Source organism: Xenopus laevis, chromosome 2S, assembly GCF_017654675.1.
Source record: "Xenopus laevis strain J_2021 chromosome 2S, Xenopus_laevis_v10.1, whole genome shotgun sequence".
NCBI classification, from domain to species: domain Eukaryota; kingdom Metazoa; phylum Chordata; class Amphibia; order Anura; family Pipidae; genus Xenopus; species Xenopus laevis.
Window position 1 is genome coordinate 79,482,535 of NC_054374.1, and position 22,842 is coordinate 79,505,376.

The following is a 22,842-nucleotide window of genomic DNA, read 5'->3' on the forward strand; positions in this document are numbered from 1 at the left end:
GGCTCAGCAGCCCTTGTTAATGAGGCAATCTTTCTCCAATATGCCCACCTTGAGGTGGGTGATATTGGGTTGTTCCGAATGTTTGACTCTGAGGCCAAATGAAAGGATCACTGTAACAGGAATACACTCCATCGGAACAAGGACCGCATCAATAAGCTGATATGGTCCTCATCCCAATAGGAATTTCAAACCTGCCTGTCATCATCTAGACAATTTTTGACGTGGTACGGTTTTATTGGCCCACATATGTCCACCTTAAGTCTGTATGTTTACATTTGTGCTTCGATTCCATCCATCCTATATTTGTGATCTGCAGTTTTGTGGCTAAATCAATTTTAACAGTGTAGAATGTGTTACTAAAGGAGACTAAGTTTGCAGCTTTCTGGTGGTGCCTTCATTGTGCAGAGAATGGGCGTACCATGGACTTGAAATGAGGGGGTCTGGGGATGGTCAGGAGGACTTAAAAATCAGTTAATAGTGTTGCTCCAGCAGACTTACACTCTGAAATCCATTTTTCAAAAGAGCAAAGATTTTTTTATACTTAATTTTGAAATCTGACATGGGGCTAGACATATTGTCAGTTTCCCAGGTGCCCCAGTCAGTAACTCTTTACTGCTGCACTGCAAGTTGGAGTAATATGTGAACTAAACAAGTAAAAGTGCTAGCAGAAAAAAAGAAATAGTTTAGGAGTAAAAGTACCGTGAAGGTCATTAATAAGATTAATGTTACATATAGAAGATAAATATGTACTGACAAGAGTAGCACAGAAGTGAAACTGTCCCAAGAGTGTTTAGATTTTAAAGCTGGTTTTACAGTAGGAGGAAAGTTGCAGTTTCCTTCCAACTAAGCACAAGTAATACTAGGTCCTGTGTTCAGACATGGACCCAAGACATTATGCTAACAATTTGAAACTATCTGCTACTATGAAACTGTTGTGAATTAAAAAAAATCCCCTTTCCATATCTTAGATTATTATTGATTAAACCATCCAAATTTTCCTACTGGACCTGCAGGATTCTCAGACTAGGCTTCAAAGGGGTTGTTCACCTTCCAAACACCTTTTTCAGTTGAATTGTTTTCAGATTGTTCTCTAGAAATAAAGATTTTTTTCAGTTGCTTTCCATCTTTTATTTTTTACCATTTCCCAAAAATTAAATTTTTAAGTTAAATGCTCCTGTCTCAGTAATCCAGACGTGGAGTCTGAACTGTTACAATTTGCTACATTTAGTTGATATATTTCTTAGCAGCTTTTGTGGAATATTAACAACTATTGTATCAATTATAACAACTGCCTTTAATGAAACTCAGGTAGTCAGTGAGACCCTCCCAGAGCTGCTTTAGAAAGACTTAAAATGACTAAAAAAGAAAACTTTACATGTCACTATTTAAAAAAATGGTCATAATAGAAAATAGAAAGTAATTGAAAAAGTGTTCATTTCTAGTGAACTGAAAACAACTCAACTGAAAACGGAAAGATAAAATTATAGGTCAGCACCAGAAGCTATGGGAAAAACAAAAAACAGCACAATATTGTTAATATTCAGTGCAGTCACCAGTGTGTTACAATGCAAATCTGTGTGTGTCGTGAACCATAGAAAGTCTGTAGACAGATTTTGTGCATTCTAAAGTTCTATAGTGCTAAAGTGCTATAGTGAATTTTACAAAATGCCATATCCAGAATAAAATTCTAATTAAATAAACGGTAGAATAAATTAAAGCAAGTTGCAATGATGTTTTCTTCAAACAATAAAACTCAGCATGTGGCTTCTCCAATCTCTGGTGGGATTAGCAATTTACAAGATTCTTGATTTCAAAACAGCATTACATTATCAATTTCAGGGTATTTATTTTTCTGTAAAGACATTTAAAAGCAGGGACAGCGTCCATAGTGTAATTTGCCTTTATTTTTAAATATTTTAAAACGTATTGCACGTACATAAGACACTTCTGAGAGCATATCTATAATTTTATCTTGATTTGGTGAGTTGAGGAACTGTGAAAAAGATCGGCAAATGAAAAATTAAAAAAAATCTGTTTACTTGCTCTTTAATCTGGCAAATTTAGTTTGTTTTGCAATTTTAACTCTGTTATATGCACTGAAAAAATGTTCAAAGGTGAACGACCCCTTTATATAAATCTCTCCCTTATTACTTTCAAGTAATACACCACAAAAAATACTTTTAGTTGCTTTTTTTAGTTACTTTTTAAATTGGTTGTTTATCGTTTAACAGAAAGTCTTCCTTCTTTTGCGTGATTATTAGGAATTCGTGATGATTGTGGTGTTTGGGATGGAGTATGTTATTCGCATCTGGTCTGCAGGGTGTTGTTGCCGTTACCGAGATTGGAAGGGACGACTGAGATTCGCCAGGAAGCCCTTTTGTGTGATTGGTAAGGATATGTGCATGCATACAACAAAAGAAGGTAGTATGGACACCAACTTAACACATATATTTCTCTTTGAGGCATAATTATATACATACATAGTAGATGAGGTTGAAAAAAAGATATACTCATCAAGGTCAAACTTATCGATAAGTGAAACCTGCTTCACTTCCTTTTTAGGCAATGTATTTTTTTTCTTTTCTTTATTATCAGGTATGCAGGGTCCTTTCCTAGATCCATTTTTCTGCTATTCTGAAGCTTTTTTTTTGGCCTGTGTGCACCCACTGCTGTAGGTCAACCTGTTCTGTTTATGCACTCCACCAGCTGGCAGGAGTCTGTGGCATTTCGTGGTCTCTTTTACAGATCTTGGCCTTCACTTTTTCCTTCCTTCCATGCAAGTAGGGCAGAGCTTTGGCCACAGAGGAAGCTCTTCATCAGGTACATTTTTACCCCCTTCCTCTGCTCCGTAACTAGGAACTTTCTCTACAGCTCAGAACAGCTGATCCTGAACTCTCTTCCTTTCTTTTGGTGCATTTCTCAGAATTTTCACTTGCTGTAGACATATATATATAGACATATATTTAATACCCCAAGCTGTGCTTACACCATGGCAAAAGTTTGTACCAACCCCCATGTATCCTTCTTGTAGAGCTGGGCGCCAGAACCCTCAATCTGGGCATACAATAGGGTGTTTGCAGACTAAAGTACTGCCTGTTCCTGGTCTGTTTCCTATACTTTCAAATTGAATGCTTATCACATGATGGATGGTGTGTGTTGAAACAGCAGGTCTATACGTATCTGATTTAGTTCGCTCATCTTGTTCTGAAACTTGTCTAGAAAATCCAGCTAGTACAGCTGCACAAATTGCAATTTCATTTAAATGCAGTTAGTCAGCCCTTCATGTATTTATTAGACATGTCCCTGAATTTTCAAATGATCTAGTAACCGTACTGCAATTTAGCTTAGTCAATGACATCAGACTTTGAAGCCTTTGCAGATTTCTTTGTTCTGGATTGGCGTTATCACAGTTGACTCTTTCTTCCCTGGTCATCTTGGATACACAGCATAAATCCAATGCCATCTTTTTCTCTTTCCAGTTATAATAAAATTGTTGTTGGGTTCAGAAGAGAGTGCATTTACTGAGGATTAAAATAAACAGGGCCTCAGAGATATTTTCCTGTTTTTAAAGAATTTGATTCCATAGAGCTTTAACTTTCTTATTGAAACACCAAATAAAAGCCTTTATGGCCTTCTCCTCTAATGATCAGCTGCACCAGGTGGTCAAATTGGAATGGGATTAAGTCACAAGCACTAAACTTCATATTTTTTACTATACTCTTTAATTTTGTATGTGTAATTTAACACCTTCCATCCTATCCTACCCCAGATCTCTTATTTTTGGATTGGTCAAATTTATTGCCATTCTAGTTTCAGACTAGACCATTTTGAAAGAACCAGCAGGGCTTTCCATAGTGCACTTTTTCAGTTTGAATTTTTATTTTAACCTCAACTACTATATAACTATATCTGCCTGAAAGGAATATCGTTATTGGATTTCTATTCAAGTTATGGATTGAATAATTATGTTTTAAAAGATTGCTTCTCATACGTTTACCAATGATACTTATCCCACATTATTAGCTTTGTGGTGGTATCATCTCATTTAAAATCTTAGCTGGAGGACCAGATTTATAAATCACTTGATGGTGAGCTGCATTTAATGCAAGGTATAGAGGCTGGCCAAGGCACATCCTAGAAAGCTGGTATCAAGCTGAAAAAAGTTGCCTTTAAGACAATACACAAAGAGGTAACAGAAAGTCACATAAAAACCAGGAATTTGGTGGTGAAAAAAACTGCAAAAGCCAAAGTTCAAAAAGTGAAAATGAGTTGTGGGGAGCTGCTGAACACTACCGAGATGTTTGATGAGCAGAAAAAGTTGTATTTTGAGACACTAGACATTTAGGAAGCAGTGCTTGAATGATAGGATGATGTTGAAGGCATCTCTGAGTCTGAAGTTGATCTGTGGCAGGAAAGCATGGACAGATTTCTAGATTAGATCAGAATTCATATCTGTCCTCACAAATGATCACGACCAATGTCCCCTCCCCTTAAAAATTGATCATAGCAATTGATTATGAGTGTAAGGACCTGTCCTCGTTACAAGTGGTAGAAATTAGTTTTCTCCATAATCTAGGGTTGCTGGACTCTCTACAGCCTAGAGCTGCTGCACATTAAGATTGAGAGAAACCAGCATAGGGGGTTTTGTCATCTTTTTAGGATACTTCTTGGCTGATTACCATTAGGAAGTGTAGAAGAAGAACACAAGGCTGAGATATTATCTTCGATTTGGCCTGGGAAGCACATAGGAAATGCAGGAATAAGTGGCCAGACAAAGAAAATGGTTATGTGACCTGCTTAATCAGCTGTTTCTGTTAAACTCACCATTAAAAGATAACTTTTTAAGATTTACCAAACATAGCAGTTACTGTTAAAGCACATAAAAATTCTCTCTATTTTGGTGATAGTGTTGCTTCAAATCTTATTATTGAAAAAAAATATTTTACTATGCAAAGTTCAGTTTTTGTAGACTCCATATTTTCTTAATATAGTAGCGGCAGTTATCTAACTCACTTTCCTTTTCCTGCAACTTACACCACACTGCTTTGCTTTCTCTCTGTGTCTACCTCCAGATGTTAAAAAGTCCTCAGAGATAATGGCTTTTCACCTCAGTCCAACTTCCCCCATCAGCAGAACAGCTGCAGAATGGAATTCTGCCTTCCATTGTATTACTGGATTAATATGGGTGGGTAGGGTCTGATACTGCAAAGCTAGCACTGTCACATGTAATAAATGGATTGCAGGAGGAGAAAAGAGGAGAACATGGTCAGCAAGATTTAAACAATATGCATTATGTATAATCTGGTAAAAAAAGGGGTTGTGCCTCACACTCCCAAAATATTACAAAGTTCACTTCAAAATGCAGATGTAACTAAAAAGAGATCCTTAATTACATATCGGTGAATAGAGAATTGATTTGTTGGGTTCTGTTTTATATTAGATACTAAAAAAATAATTGATTCAGACATCTCTAGTTTGCCACAGACGGAGAAAAATGTCTTCCTTAAGATTTCTTCTAATCTAAATGGATGGCCTTCTGTTCAATCAGTAGAAGATGTCCTTTTTACAAATGGAAGATATCATGATCTGTGCTGGGTTTCGTACCAATTCAAAATGTTGATTCAAAAATGTTTGCACAATTCTATCAAGTCTTTAACTGCAAAGTAAAAACGCCCCTTGTGACCTTAGTGTTTAACTCACATTTAGGTTATATCTACCACAGAGCATAACCTTACACTTTGCTGCACAGTTCTCATATTTAATAAAATCTCTTTGTAATGTGGCAGCATCCTGTATAGAATTTATAATCCTGCACAATTTAGTATCATCAGAAAAACTAGAGACAGTACAATTCCCACCTCAAGGTCATTAAACAAGTCAACAGCAAAGGACCAAGGACAGACTACTGTGGTACTTCACTAACAACACTGGTCAAATTAGAAAATGTTTCATTTACAACTACTCTTTGTAAGCTGTCCTCCAGCTGGTTCTGTATCCAGGTACAAAAGCTATGTTCCAGACCAATATTCCTTAATTTAATCAGTAACCTTATGTGTAGTACTGTATCAAATGCTTTAGTAAAATTGAAGTAGATCATAACTACTGCCACACCAATGTTTAGATTTCTCCTCACCTCTTCATAGAAGGTAATAAAGGGTGAATTCGCCACCTGCTGCAAAATAATTTTAACACCCATTGACTTTAATGCATTTGGACAAAAATGTCTCTCACGTGTAAAAATTGTCGTGCATCAAAATTATTTTGACGCCCATTGACTTTAATACATTTTGGCAAAAAAAGTCGCTCATGTAAAAATTGTCATTGAGTTTCACGTTTGTTAGGGCGAAATGGGACATATTTGCCTATCGCTAATATAAGGCAATTAAATTTGTAATTGCAATGAAATCTTATGCATTATTACCCCTTCCTTAAGCTTTCCTACCACTGATGTCAAACTAATAGGCTTATAGTTTTCAGGAATTCAGAAATGGAATGGAATAGTGACACATTAGCAATTTCAACAGCATGTCAGACCTCAAATAATCCTGAAAAATTAAGTAAAGAGGTTCGATAATAACAGAGTTTAACTCTTTATGTACCATGGGATGGTCCTAAACCCTTGTTTACTTTCACAAATTCTATTAATCTCCTCCTGTGCCACCCATCCATCAATAGTTATATTATTAGCACTGGGTATATTAAAAAGGTAACCTTTATCAAGTGGGTTCTTATATGAAAAATAACCTCCTAACCAGAACCTCCTATTTTGTTTTTTTTTCTCATTATGATTTTTATTGCAACATACAATAAAACAATACAATACAGTATTTCACATCAACAATGTAAAGTCTCAAGACACGCAAGTTTTCAATGAACAATATATCTTAGTTGCCAATTGTGGATATCTCAAAAGATTCTCTTGACATTCGGTTCAAAATATGTATCCTAGGCAATTTATTTTCTGTCCTACGTGACTGTCGTACAACAAAATAAGGAGGGGGGAGAGAAGGAAATGAGAAAGAAGGGAAAAAAAAGGGAAAAAGGAAAAAAAGGGGGGGAACCTCCTATTTTGTATCTTAGTTAGGATCAAGTTCAAGGTAATTATTCATTATTACAGAGAAAAAAGGAAATCATTTTAAAAAATAACCTTGTAGAATTATTTGCTTAAAATGAACTCTATAGGATAGCCATTCTGTAATTTGTTATGGATAATGGGCTACAGATAACGGATCACAAGGGATTATTAATATAGTATTAAACAATTTATAAATAAAGTTGCATGCATAAATATAAAAACATTAAGGCACTGGTTTATTAAAGGAAAACTATACCCCCAAAATGAACACTTAAGCAACAGATAGTTTATATCAAATTGAATGACATATTAAAGAATCTTACCAAACTGGAATATATATTTACATAAATATTGCCCTTTTACATCTCTTGCCTTGAATCACCATTTTGTGACTCTATCTGTGCTGCCTCAGAGATCACCTGACCAGAAATACTAAAACACTAACTGTAACAGGAAGAAGTGAGGAAGCAAAAGGCAGAACTCTGTCTGTTAATTGGCTCATGTGACCTTACATGTGGTTTGTATGTGTGCACAGTGAATCTTACGATCTCTGGGGGCGGCCCTTTTTTTTTAAAATGGCAATTTTCTATTTATGATCACCCAATGGCACATACTACTAAAAAAGTATATTATTATGATTATGGTTCATTTACATGAAGCAGGGTTTTACACATGAGCTGTTTTACTCAGTATCTTTTAATAGAGACCTACATTGTTTGGGGGGTATAGTTTTCCTTTAACCTAATAAATCAAGTGGTAACGACAGATACAGCTTGGAAAACTATCAGTGTCAAATCTTACAATTGTTCCAAGGGTTGCCCATGTATTGTCAACCTCGAGAACAGCTGTATGCTGCAAAACTGGAAGCAGATATAGCTGCATGCAGAGTGAATATATTTGCAGACAAACTGCAAGGAAGCACACTAAGTCAACAACTTTTTTTTTGTTTTATATGTTGAACTCATTTCATCTGTGTCATCTGTAATTATCTTTTGTGTGCGTTTCTGTAGCTTGTCTACAAATACATTAACTTTGGAGCACAAACAGAGGGAAAGAAAAAAGGAAGCTGCAAACAGTTTTTTTATTGGAATACCACATAAAGTGCTGAATCTATACTGACTTTGGTACACAGCTGCATTCAGAGTGAGGCACATCTCTTTGCAGTTCTTTCAAAGAGCATAGAGAATTGTACCTCAAGATACAAGAAGGCGGCAAAGATGCAAAGTCAATTTTTTTTAACTTTGCAAATTGCTTCACCTGAGTTAATAAACCCACGTCTTGTCATGCTACAGAACTTTGCCTGATTTGGCATACCATGTTTAATCATGATCATTTAATCTAATATTCATTGCCAATTGCATCATTTCGGGTCCATATATGGGCCCTCAACTATCTGTCAAGCATAGTCAAGTAAGCATCCAGTGTCTACATTTAGTGATAGCACATTTTTCTCATGATCAGAAAATTCAGCTAACATCTTCCTCTTTCTCATATTCTGTTTCCACTCCAGATTTTATTGTTCTGGTGGCCTCACTGGCTGTTATTGCAGCTGGGACTCAGGGTAACATTTTTGCCACATCTGCTCTGCGTAGTATGCGGTTTCTTCAGATCCTGCGCATGGTGCGCATGGATCGGAGAGGAGGCACATGGAAATTACTGGGTTCTGTTGTGTATGCTCACAGCAAGGTGAGTGTCTTGTTTAAAGTGCAGTTTTTAGAATGATATACATTAAATTTTATAGAACATTAAAATGTTTATAATTAATCTTACTGAAACTACCTCTTTGCTTTCATGTGCTCTCATTTAAGGTTCCCACAATTATTGTCCGTTTCAATTTGTTAGTTCAATTTGTTAGTTTATTCCATGGCAGTATTTAAGTTTCAGTACACTGCATTTCAGTACACTGCTCTTGTATCATTCAGAAGATAATTTGCAGCTAAACATCATTTTCTTTTATAAAAGAGCTTATTTTGGCACAGTAAGAAATGGCATTGCCCTCCTAGAATCTAGCAAACAGGCATATCCAGCGCCAGTGTCAGTTACATAGCGAATTTCCAGAAATTATGATTGATATGTTTAGAACAAATTAGAGATTATATAGATTAAAGCAGTTATATAATAGAGGTAAATTCTGTTTCCACCTTCTGTCTGTGTTGTTAAGGGCTGGAGAGGAGACCTCTGATTTTACATGGTACTATTTATGCATGTTGTAACCACTTTTTCTTCAGGAGCTGATCACTGCTTGGTACATTGGATTCCTGGTGCTTATATTTGCTTCTTTCCTGGTATATCTGGCAGAAAAAGATGCCAATAAAGAGTTTTCCACATACGCAGACTCTCTTTGGTGGGGCACGGTATGTTTTTTATTAACAGTCTAATAGATATTTTATATGGTTCAGTTCTTTTAATATCTGCAAGAGCTGTGGTTAATTTTACATGTACCTTTAACACTGTTGTGAACCAAAGCATTGTTAAACTTCATTTATGTTAAGCGGACGATTGTGACGGGTATTTTTGTATGGTGGATTGGTCGGATCAAATGTTGGGGAGGATTGGCAATTGTACTGTGAATTAGTAAGTCGACAGGTAAGTTAGTGAAGAGGAGCCGCAGTTCCTCTTTAATTTCCACAGTTTATATGGTTTAAACATATGGAACATATAAAATTCAATACCACATTTTACCTGAACAGCAGTATTTCTGGCATGGATGTAGAATATGTTTTTGAACACACAAATGCAAAACTTTCAGATTATTGCCTGCCTTTTAACACCATCTATTTGATGCATTCAAATGATTTATTATTATTTATTATTATTTTTTCATTTTCAAAGTAGAGGGGCATGGCCACTAAACTTTAACAAGGGGACATATATTTTTTAGTGTTTTTGTTTTTTTAAATTAAATATATCTAAGCTGGATAGGGAAATGAGGGCCAGGCAATGGACCTGGTGTGACAGCTAAGCAAATTTATAGCGTATACCTCATGATGCATAAATTAACCAACATATACCAAGAGGTATCAATATTACTACACATCCCTCCCTATGCTTCTGAAAATAGTTGGTGAATGACTCTCTTCCCAAGCACAAGCTTGTATTGTTTCCCTGATAATTAGGAATCAATATTGGCATCATGGTTGAATGAGGATCCAGCACAAACCTTCCTCCATTAAATTTTGAACTGCTCCCTTCTTCCCCAGACTCAACACAGGCTCAGCAAGCTTAATGTTATTATTGCTCTACTTCCTGTTCTTTCATTCATTCTTTTCTAATATGTCAAATTGAAAACCTGTCAATAAAAACTAAAAAAAAGTCTTCAATGCTGTTGCATTTTATGAGTGCTTGCCCTATGATATAGCACAGAGCAGTGTCAACATAAGTAAACTGCTGTAGCAGTAGAGATTGTGGCCCTGCATTAGGTCATTAAACTATTTCCATCGTTCACACTCTTCCAACCAAACAGTTGTTTTAAGGTGGCCATACACTGGCCTACATAAGCTGTTGACAGACTAAGTTGGCAGTTTATTGGCCAATGTAAGGGGTCCTCCAATGGGCCTCCCCAATCGATATCTGGCCAAGAATTTTAAAAATCCTGTCGGATCCGACCTCCTGTATTGTCAGCATTGTGATCTGATTGTTGGACCCTAGGGTCCACGGATCAGCCTGATATCTCCCATCTCAAGGTGGGCATATCGGGAGAGATCCTCTCATTTGGTGACCTCTCCAAACAATCAGACATATGCGTGTATGGCCACCACAAGGTAAAAATGTGATAGAAATATAAAATAATGGTATTGGCAAGTGGCATCAGATACAGAAGAGGACTCCCCAGAGGGATGGCTATAGTTACTGGACCAGGGAAAAAAGATTGCTTTTTGAGAATGAATTTAATTTGTCTGTACCACTGCTAGATGGTGGGGCAAAAATTTCGTTTGACATGGATGGCCAGGAAAAGGACTTTTAGCATTCACTTTGGAGTTCCATGACTCATAAAAAGACCTATTACCTCTCGTTTCTAATTCTTACATTCCTTGGTGACCTCTAATATCCTTATACTATACCTATACATATTTTTTGCTGAAGGAACAGTAAATGTAACAACGGCGTCTGGAATACACAAGATATTTTTTTGTGGATTTTGGGAGAGGGAGTGACCTGCTTTGCTGTTTGTGGAAGGTTAAATAAAGCTCATGTTGCTTATGCACACCTTTCTATGCTTACTTTGAAGATGGAAAGTAATCTGCACTATGTGTTAATTATGAATGAGTTAGAACATATTTTGTGCTGTGTGTGTGTTATATAGGAGAGGCAGTTTGTCCTTTGCATAGTTTATAGGGGAAAGTGCTATCTGGGTATTGAATGAGTTTCTGTTAGCATATTGTGAAGGTAACATTGTTCTGCTTGCATAACTTAAATTAGTGCATTATTCATTTAATGAGCAAAAAAGATATTTATAGTCTGGATATTGGAAGACAAATGGTTTGATGTATATAACTAGGGAATGAGAAATGTATATGAATTTGAGTAGAAAGTTATGTTTGTAATGCGTGAAAAGTGGTTAACTATGTAACCTGCCCTAAAAATTAATGTTGTTTGAAAGAACCAACACAACTATATTTTTACTTTTAAATTGCTCCCATTTTCCCTATCAATCTATCTTAGATTACACTGACAACTATTGGATATGGTGATAAGACCCCTCATACATGGCTTGGGAGAGTACTGGCAGCTTGCTTTGCACTTCTGGGTATATCTTTCTTTGCCCTGCCTGCGGTGAGTCTTCTGGAAATGTCTTTAAGCGTACCTGTCACCTACTCATAAAAAGCAGTATAATAAAAGTAATTTGCAAATTAAACATGGAATACAAATAATTTTTTTCATGAAACCATCCATACCTGTTATAAGGGTGTTTAAATATCTGAGCTGTCAAACATATATTGCCTGCCACACCTCTATGCTTATGTCATAGAGGTATGGCAATCAATTACTTTCACTTTCCGTTAAGAACTTCCTAGATGTCACTGCACTCCCCACATCCCCCTTCTCTTCTAACTCTATAATTGTGTAGGGCATTGTGTAGGGATTGTGATGCACAACTTGTCTTAAAGGAACAGGAAAGACCTATTTACAAAAGTTAGGCACCCCCAAGTGATTATTTATACGTACCCGAAAACCCCGTGCCGGTTCTCCTATCAACAGAAAACTGCACCAGTCCGGGGATTCTTCCAGTGAGCACCATGGAGCGATCGGCTTCCTTATTCTTCTTTCTTCAAATTTCCTGGGCCAGACGCAGTACAATGAAATAGCCAACTTTTTTGTTAAAGTTTGGCTTTTCTTGCTACTGTGCATGCGCACTTGCGCAAAGACAGAAGAAGGAAGCGAAGAAGGAAGAATGATTGCTCTGTGGTACTCGCTAGAAGAAACCCCCTGACCAATGCAGTTTTCTGCTGAAAGAAGCACCGGCCCGGGCTTTGAGGTAAGTATACACAATCACTTGGAGGTGCGTAACTTTTGCCTTTAAAGTAAATTAGGCCTTTCCTTCTCCTTTTTATAACAGTGTCCACAATATGGCTCCTGCCTGCTTGCTGTGATTGTGTAAATCCAAGACTGAAGGAAAAAAAATGTAGATGTAAATGTTATTTTGCTCAACTAACATGATAGAAAATAATTTAGAATTATTTTTTAGGGTGACAGGTCCCCTTTAAGACATCACTACTTTATTTTCTGTGGTAAATTATTTTCTAAGGCTAGATATTTGAATAGAGAATACTTTTCAAGGCAATTTGAAATCATGTGGAGTAAATTTGCTTACCTATACTATGGTCTTCTCTCATTCAGGGAATTTTGGGTTCTGGGTTTGCCCTTAAAGTTCAAGAACAACATCGACAGAAGCATTTTGAAAAGCGGCGGACACCAGCAGCTAATCTTATTCAGGTGGGGTTATATATTTTGGGTTGCATATAAGTCACAAAGGAACCAACTAAATTAATGAACAACTTTTTTAACTGAATACTTTGTATGCTTCATATAATGTTGCTGTTAAATGTTTCTTCGAGTGCATATATGGACATACACTGTATATGGACATACTTTACTTCAGCTATTAAGAAGCAATAATATGTAAATCTGCCAGAAAATACTTAATGGCCCCCTGGGAACTGAGTTCCTTTATAATTTATAATTTAACTCATGTCTTTTGTCTTCAATTATATCCTGGGAATTGTTGCCAAAGGCTAATTTCAGGCCGAATAACAAGTTTTGGTGACATACTGTATGTCCTGAGGGAGTTCACAGAATCTGGTCTCAGCAAACTCTTCTGCCTACTTTCAAGTATGGGCAAAAACTCTTCTGCCTACTTTCAAGTGGGTGCCAAATATATACAGATGGGAGGAAACGAAAGCGAGAGAGATCTATTTAAACCTTAAAGGAATTAGGTCATATTCACTGGCCAGTGCTAATTTGTTAGGAACCCCCAGTGTATAAAATGTCTTACCCTTTATTTGTGGAAAGTACACAGTCCCAGGGTACATTCTATGGTACTAAAGTCAGAGAACTTACTAATATTAAAACGCACATCCGCCAACCCAGGGTACCACAAGAAATTTTGGGAAAATTACTAAAGATCATGGCTATCCCATAAAAAGTATCCTGGAGGTTTATTCAGCAACCACTCAGTCCAGTTATCATCAATTTAGATAAAAGAAATGAAGATGGAGTCAGAGGTATTAGGGGAGATCAGAACCTTTTTAGATGCTAAAATCACAGGGAGTGGGCATAATATATATAGATAGATGTGGTATGCATGCATATGAATATATATTTGTTTGTACCTGAAGAGGGAGTATATTGGATCTATATAGAGTTGCTTATATATATTCAGCTGCCTGGATACATACAGGGATACTAGCTTTAGTACTTTTGGTTAAATATATGCTGGAAATTTTGTAATTCATATGTTATTGTCTGCAAAGTTTCTGGTGCTAAGTAGGTAGGCTGCTGTTAATACAGCATATTATAGTGAGTTGCTAAGGAAGTTATTTATTTTCATAGCAAAATAAAAAGACTCAGGTTTTTTCTCCTCCTCTTAAACTCCTGGCAGCAACTGGTTTATAAATGTTGAATTCTCGTGGAGGGGGTTATACCTTGGGGGAGCTTCATAGATACTGGAAACAGTCAAACCCAAGATGGGGAGAGGGAGAGGGAGGTTTTATATCTTGACAATGAGAGAAAGCAGATTCATATCTTCACCTTTAGTGGAAAATTTAAAGAACATTTTCAGTATGCAGCCAAATACCCCCTGCTACCTGTGTTATAAATCATATTAATGTCTAAGGGTGGTTGGGGACAGCAGGTTATAGTAACTTTGTACACAGAACAGTTTGGTACAAAAATATATTTTCCTATTTACTGTGCATTCAGGGAAGCACAGTAGTGAACAACTGCAATCTCATAAATACACTATCTAAATGTTTTCATGTAATCAGCTTCCTTCCTATAATGCAGTACCATAAGCATTAAAAGTAATGTTATGGTCCCAGCACACCAGTGTTTTTATTTGTCAGGCACTTAGACTCATGGCACAGCAGGCATTTTCCCTCTGCCGGCATATTATACTATGTATGTCATTTCCTTATTAAACATGCTAGGCTTCTCTTGGAAAAGCTTCCACATATTGCATAATAAAAAACACAATGCCCCTTTATTATTATACTGTGTCTAATAACACAAGGTTTTAAAGAATGTTTCCTTGAAGCTCTAACTTAATTTATTGTTTGAAAGGATTGTATGTAATTAAACTTACTTCACACCCTAAATCTTGTATATTTGGGCTGCAAAGCTGCTGTAGTTTTTTATTAAATGGCTAAAGAATTATAGGTGAATTTAGACCTAGAACCAGTTCCAGTTTGTTTGGCACTTGCACCAACCTGGTCCCTGTCAAAGATAAAAATTAAAAAAAGTGTTTTTCAGACTGTGTTCAAGACCCATTCCCCCATCGATCTGAGGTGCAACATTTGGTCTTAGACCACTTTAGCTTATACCAAGGACACAGATATATGAAAACAATGATTGCTTTATGAGCTGTAGACCAATAGTTCCAAGAATTTCTAGGAGAGCAAATACAGTTTCACCCTCACTGACTGGGATTGGCTGGAATTTCAGGAAAATGTACAAATCTCACCAAAACGTGCCTTTAGGCTGCCCATCCCATACTTCCACCAGAACCTTCTTTGGGCCCTCATAGGAGCTATCGAATCACTGTATTAATGATTATCAGCACATGTCTAAGCTCAAACAAATTTTCTTGCATCTTTATTGAGATTTTATATTTTCACTTTGTCACTCTTCTTTAAGGCTGCCTGGCGTTTGTACTCCACTGATGTTAGCCGTTCCTACCTCACAGCTACATGGTATTACTATGACAGCATCCTACCTTCCTTCAGGTGAGTCTTCCTTATTGTCTATGGTAGGACTTAAGGTGCTCTACAACAGCAGAGAAATGTAAAATAGACATTCATAAATGGAAAGTACAACCTGTTTATAAATTGATGTTCAAACAAGAGGGCGTATCTTATTATGATAACAGAACATTTTTAGTTCAGGTACAAGCTTTTTTATCTGGAGTGCTTAGAACCTGAGGTTTTCCAGATAAAGGATCTTATTGTTAGAATTGTCATAATTTAAGTCTGGTAAAAATCACTTCATCGTTAAATAAACCCCATAAGATTAGACAGATTAGACAGCATCAAGTACAAGCTGCTGTTTTATTATTACAGAGAAAAATAAATCATTTTTAAAAATTAAATGATTTGGATTTGCATGACCTTACAATGATTTGGAGCTTTCTGGATAACAGGATTCCCATGAGTGATCTCATACCTGCACTTAAAGGAAACTTTACTTAAAGGGGAACTATAGCAAAAATGAAAATGTAAACTTATTCATACTGAAGTAAGAAACTTTCTAAATACAATCAATTAAAAATTCTGCATTGTTTCTGAAATAATCAAGTTCATCTTCAATATTCCTCTCTCAGCATTTGTTTCTCTTCATTCTGTCTTCATGCAGCAGTTGGGTGTTTGATGAATGATCCAATATATCTTTTAGGTTGGCTTCCTTTTCTAGCAGATGTAATAGAGCTTACTCAAATAACTAATTCCAGTACAAACAAAATCTAATAAAATAACTGCCTTTTCCACAAATTCTGCATGTAGAAAGACATCTTCTAGGCAAAAGGAGCCCCCCTATAAGATACTGTATATTGGATCTAACTGTCAATGAATATCTCACATCCAACTGCTGCATGAAGACAGAATGAAGAGAAACAGATGCTGAGAGAGGGATAGTGAACATAAACTTTATTATTTCAGAAACAGTACAGAATTTTTAATTAATTGTATTTAGAAAGTTTCTTATTTCTGTATGTTGAAGCTTATAGTCCCCTTTAACTATTTGGTTATGTCACTCCATTCTTCAGGTTTAAATAATTTTCCTTTCTATGCTTTCATAGCTGCTAAATATCATTTCAACATTAAGGGGCCGATTCATCAATAGTCGAATATCGAGGGTTAATTAACCCTCGATATTCGACTGGGAACTAAAATCGTTCGACTTCGAATATCGAAGTCGAACGATTTTGCGCAAATCCTGCGATCGATCGATCGAAGGATTTTTCGTTCGAACGATTCGAAGGATTTGAATCCAACGATCGAAGGAAAATCCTTCGAACAAAAAATCACAGGCAAGCCTATGGGGACCTTCCCCATAGGCTAACATTGACTTCGGTAGGTTTTATCTACCGAAGTAGGTGGTCGAAGTATTTTTTAAAGAGACAGTACTTCGATTATCGAATGGTCGAATAGTCGAACGATTTTTACTTCGAATCGTTCGAATTCGAACGAATTTAACCAATTCGATGGTCGAAGTACCCAAAAAATACTTCGAAATTCGAAGTTTTTTACATTCGAATTCTTCACTCGAATTTTGTAAATCTGCCCCTAAATAAACTGGATTGTTTTGCCACCAATATGGATTCATGCAGTTTAGTTAGGATAATGCACAAAGTATTGTTTTATTATTGTAGAGAAAAAAAGGAAATCGTTTTTAAAAATAAGAATTATTATCTTAAAATGTACTCTATGGAATATGGCCTGCCTGTATAGTTCTGGATAGTAGGTTTCTGGATAAGGGATTGCATACATAATGCTAGTAATGGTTACACATGCATTTTATAGACAATGTATGACTATCCAAATTACAGGGGAAAAACTCTTTATCTGGAAAATCCCAGGTTTCAAGTATTCTGGGTGATAGCTGCCCCATCTGATGATCTGTCTGATAATCACATTTTGGTGATGGGGACAGAGATCAGGGAACAGAGAGGAACGGACAAAGCTGGAGGGACACGAGGACCTGGACTAGGGGTATGTAGGCCCAGCTCCCCCCACCATTGCATCATAGGCACTTGCCTCTTCTGTCTACCCGTAGTCCAGGCCCTGATACCTGTACTTCACATTTAAAGGAGGACAGAGCTGGAAAAAGTTGATATTTAAATTGAATGGACACAGGATGAATTGTATTATATTGTGAAAATCAAAATTTTCTATTTCAGACTGTATATAGGTGGGGAAACAACACATTCCATTTGTAGATATTATTATTATTATTACTATTAATAACAATATTATTATTATTATTATTATTATTATTATTATTGATAATAAAAATAACATATTTAGAAAGTAATAACATATAAATAACATATTCCACAGCGCTTTACAAATAATGCAAAATAATCAGGTTAAAATACTGTAGCCATATCAAATATTGGGCACAGTTCTGTCCAATAAGGAGACTCTTCTGAATTTTCACAGACTGCCAGTTGTCTGTGTAATAGTACAGGTATTGGGACTTTTATCCAGAATGCTCGGGACCTGGGGTTTTCCAGATAACGAATCTTTCCGTAATTTGGATCTTTATACCTTCTACTAGAAAATCATTTAAACATTAAATAAACCCAATAGGCTGGTTTTGCCTCCAATAAGGATTCATTATATCTTAATTGGGATCAAGTACAAGCTCCTGTTTTATTATTACAGAGAAAAAGGAAATCATTTTTAAACATTTGGATTATTTGGATAAAATTGAGTCTATGGGAGATGGCCTTTCCGTAATTCAGAGCATTCTGGATAACGGGTTTCTGGATAACGGATCCCATACCTGTACAGTAAAATTAATTTAAGCCACATTTTACAAAATTTCTGGATTTTTTTGCAGTGTTAACTTTGAGAACTACAGGCTAAATATTTCAAACCTTTAGGGTCATGCAACCAGAGTATCACATCTGTGGTTTTCTAGGATATTATTTTGTATTGTTGGGGATATACAATGAATTGACACAGAATCACAACCATGTTATACATTTAAAGAAATATAAAGTTATTTTTATAGCTAAATTTTTATGCTTCCTTTTACGTTAAGCAAGCCAGAGGCACATTCTCATGGTCTCCTCTCTTCCCAATCTCCTGTTCACAAGTCAAAGGTTTAACCTTTCATTGTATATTTGACCCCATTCAGAGAGCTGCTCCACTTGTTTGATACCTGGCATCGAACCCGCAGCCGCAATGGAGGGGTTAGGCTCTATCAGGGGTCTCCTAGCTATCAGCGAGTCCCCTCCACCCTGAAACCTGCAACACCCCCTTTCTGTAGTGGGGAAAGGTAGGGGTCCCCCAACCACATGTCCAATTCCTCTGTATTTCTTACTGTCTAAAGAGGCAGAGGAGCCTGCAATAGAACACAGAGATGCATATTTGCATGTGGTGCCCAACAGTCTGCATTTGGTGTGCATGTGACAGGCACATGTGTACAGAGTGCGGTAGCAACAGAAACTCTTGTATAAAAACAGCTTAATTGGAGCTTCACATTAAAATCTCTGCTTACCCTGTTATACTATACAAAATTAGAGCAATAATATATAATCTTGCAGGCCCCTCTGGCTCTCTGATGTCCATTGTTTGTTTTGTCCTTTTGTGAGCAAGCATCCTTCTTTTGGGCTTTGTACCTTCTCTTTTGTCAGCCCTTCTTCACCATATAATCCCTACTTTCTCACTCAGATCGCCTCTCACTCACTTATGTGCCTTTCACTCACTAAAATGTGCCTAAAACACTGCTAAACATTTCTGTACAGTACCAAATGGTTTTAAAATGTTTTGAGGACTGGAATTAGGATTGGACATTTTTTTGCTGATATATTTTGCTAATCTGTATACCGTATATACTCGAGTATAAGCCGAGTTTTTCAGCCCCCAAAATATGCTGAAAAACTCTACCTCGGCTTATACTCGGGTCAAGCGGAAAAACGGTCGCCGGCGTCTAAGAATAGTTGCCGGCGTCCAAGAATAGTCTCCAAGAATAGTCGCCGGCATCCAAGAATGGTTGTCGGCATCCAAAAACGAGATGCCGGAACCTCCAATGGGAGCAGAAACCCTCAATTTTTTGACTGAAACTTTCCAGAAGCTGCTGCATTTCTCACCCTAGGCTTATACTCGGCTTATACTCAAGTCAATAAGCTTTCCCAGTTTTTGGAGGTAAAATTAGGTACCTCGGCTTATACTCGGGACGGCTTATACTCGAGTATATACGGTAATCGGTAAGACCATAAACTATGCTGTGTTGGTTGGTAAAACTGATGTATTAACTACTTTCTACACCTTTCTCAATGGCCATATTAATGTGAATTTAGAGTTGAATTAGGACTGATATGCAAGCAGTTTTAAATATTTTTGCCCGACAAATATGTTTGGTGTCATATAAAAACTGGACTAGCAAACGTTCTATGTTGCCCAGTTATTCCGTGTTGCTCTACAAGGCTGCCCTATATTTAAGAGTAACCTTTGACCTCTACCCTCAGCTAACCCATGACCTCTTTACAGTAATAAGCGGAGTATCTTTCGGCTGTACACTGGTTGGAAACCAAGGTATTCACTTGTTGGAATGGGACAGTCTGCATGTGGTTTGCCCTTTAATAAATACAAATAAATGGGAGACTAGCCTGCTCTTCCACGCAGTACATGCTTGATTAGTGGCATGAGGAAGATGTCCTTATACGATTGAAGGGGGTCTCTGTATTAAAAACGGCATGCTTGATTCAAATTTTTATTCCCTATTTATCTGCAGTTGCAGGTGAGTTTCAGTTTAGTGTTAATAAGACAACAAATGTTACCTAAAACCCTCTTAATGATGCTGAAAACATGCAGAATCAGGGACAGGCAGTTTTGATTGTATTTATATGTTACTTTGGCTTTTTTAGGTAATGTAGAAATTGCTATAGACAGTGTTACAGCAAATACCGTATATATAGAGTAACCATATTTTGTCCCCAGCTTAAACTGATTTACTATAATGCAGTTCTTAATCACTACCATGGGTAGTTTCATGTTGGTTAACTAAAGTAAAAAAACATTGGATGCCGCACAAGGGAAAGAGTAATTCTATTATTATTTTGTCCTAATGTCTGAATTGCTACAAAGAATGCAGCTGATAAATAACCATTTAATATAGATCCCCAATTAAGTATATTTACTGTATGCTGTATTTGATTGAGTATTAACCCCTCCTTAGCAACAGGCAACAACAAACATCATGTTGTTTACTCATTTATGCATACAATTAAGCTATTATGTTATGCAGACATGACTGAAACATTTTCATGTTTCCTTGTGGTTATGTTTCTGCTTTTTATCCAGTAGTTGCATGTTTCTTTGAATCTAATTAAGTGGCTATGTGAAATGCACAATATTTATTATCAGTGTATGTCTATCCCCAACACATTGCTGGAATATGGAGTCAAAAGAGAGAATGACATTTTCCAACCCCTTCACTGGCACTGGATCACTGGATGAAGGTTTTAGCCCCTTACTGTTACTTGGCAATGAAGGGTTTAAATGAGAACAAAACCCTAAAAATTAATGTGGCTAAAAATGCCATATTTTATATACTGAACTTATTGCACCAGCCTAAAGTTTCAGCTCCTCAATAGCAGGAACTTCAAACTTTTCACAGGGGGTCACCATCTTGGACATTGTCTGTGACACTCATGCTCATGCTCAGTGGGCTCTGAGCAGCTGTTGAGAAGCTAAGCTTAGGGGTCATTACAAAGTATCAAGCAGAAGATTAGGTTGGCCTGTAATATAAGATGATGCTACAGGGCTGATTATGAAATTGTGATGCAAGTTGAAACTGGTTTCTGAGCTGCCATGTAGTAATTATCTGTATTAGTTATTAATCAGTTTTATATTATGACATTAATATTTTATGCTTCCTGTATATTTTGAGATGGTACCTAAGCTCAGTAAGTGACAGCAGCACTGAGCATGTGCAGTGAATCAGCAGAAAAGAAGATGGGGAGCTACTGGGGCATATTTTGAAGCACAGATCTTCCCTGCTAGATTGCTGTCGTTGCCTTAGGCTGTTACAGAAACCCAAAACACAATGTACAGCATTTCTAGCCTACTTCTTTAGTTAAGCTTTAGTTCCCCTTTAAGGATGCAGTTCAAGTTATATATGCATGATACCTCTAATTGACTCTGCTATACTCTACAGTTACACATAATTACACATAGAGTAGAAGACTTTTTTATTCAGGATATGTGTGTTATATGATTGCATGTTTTGATAAGGAGTATACAGCCATTTCTCGTCTGTGTGTGCATGAATTTCAGCTAAGCAATACAGTCAATAGTATTTTTATTAAGTCATATCAGATTTTAGTGTTTATTGTTAACTACAATGAATTGCTGATAGTTCTGGTAGTGTATTGTGCAGTTTTGAATTTAAGAATTTACAGTTATTACTGGAATATTAAAGGCAAATTAACTTTTTTTTAAGACACTATCTTCCATTTGTTTAAATAGTAAACTATCAGGATGCAGTTTATAAATACAAAGCCTCATCAAGAAATTTCCAAAAAGTGCTCTGCAAGTTTTCCCTTCTGGCTGCTGCAGCTACACTTGTAGGGGATATATACAACTTATATTACCTGATCAAAACCTGTTTTCACTGGAAGAAAACGAAGTTGCCATTGGTGTGGGTTGTTTTACAGTGATAGATTACATCAGTGAGTCCAGATCATCAGCTGACATGCTGTGGGTTCCCCTGCCCAATCAGATCCTCAGTCACACCTCAGCACCCTGATGAAGATACTCTTCCTAAATCCTGTAGCCCGTTCCAAAATCAAATAAGGGAATAGTAAACTATCAGGATGCAGTTTATATATACAAAGCCTCATCAAGAAATTTCCAAAAAGTGCTCTGCAAGTTTTCCCTTCTGGCTGCTGCAGCTACACTTGTAGGGGAGATATACAACTTATATTACCTGATCAAAACCTGTTTTCACTGGAAGAAAATGAAGTTGCCATTGGTGTGGGTTGTTTTACAGTGATAGATTACATCAGTGAGTCCAGATCATCAGCTGACATGCTGTGGGTTCCCCTGCCCAATCAGATCCTCAGTCACACCTCAGCACCCTGATGAAGATACTCTTCCTAAATCCTGTAGCCCGTTCCAAAATCAAATAAGGGAATCCTTAATCAATGCAGGAACCAAATTTGGGTCCCCATGCTGTTGAAGGTGCTTTTCCAAATCCCCTTAATACATTTTTCTAATGAAGGCTCCCTATGAAGTACTCTAGCCCCTGCACCAGGAGGGAGCCTCTGTTTTTTGTGGCTTTGTTGGGGCACTTGCATGTTTGAAATGAGCTAGTACCCCAGCTTG

At 36.8% G+C, this 22,842-nt stretch overlaps 1 protein-coding gene across 3 annotated transcripts in view; it reads left to right on the forward strand.

Moving 5' to 3' along the window:
- Positions 1–22,842, forward strand: part of LOC108709587 (potassium voltage-gated channel subfamily KQT member 4) — a 65,132-nt gene that overhangs the window by 31,995 nt on the left and 10,295 nt on the right. For 2 of the 3 annotated variants that reach the window (XM_018249576.2, XM_018249578.2), the window contains exons 3-9: positions 2,262–2,388; positions 8,586–8,761; positions 9,304–9,429; positions 11,738–11,848; positions 12,914–13,009; positions 15,428–15,516; positions 18,650–18,790. In XM_018249576.2, the coding sequence (XP_018105065.1) occupies positions 2,262–2,388; positions 8,586–8,761; positions 9,304–9,429; positions 11,738–11,848; positions 12,914–13,009; positions 15,428–15,516; positions 18,650–18,790 (866 nt within the window). The remainder of the gene's footprint in view (positions 1–2,261; positions 2,389–8,585; positions 8,762–9,303; positions 9,430–11,737; positions 11,849–12,913; positions 13,010–15,427; positions 15,517–18,649; positions 18,791–22,842) is intronic. The other variant, XM_018249577.2, reaches the window with a different exon arrangement.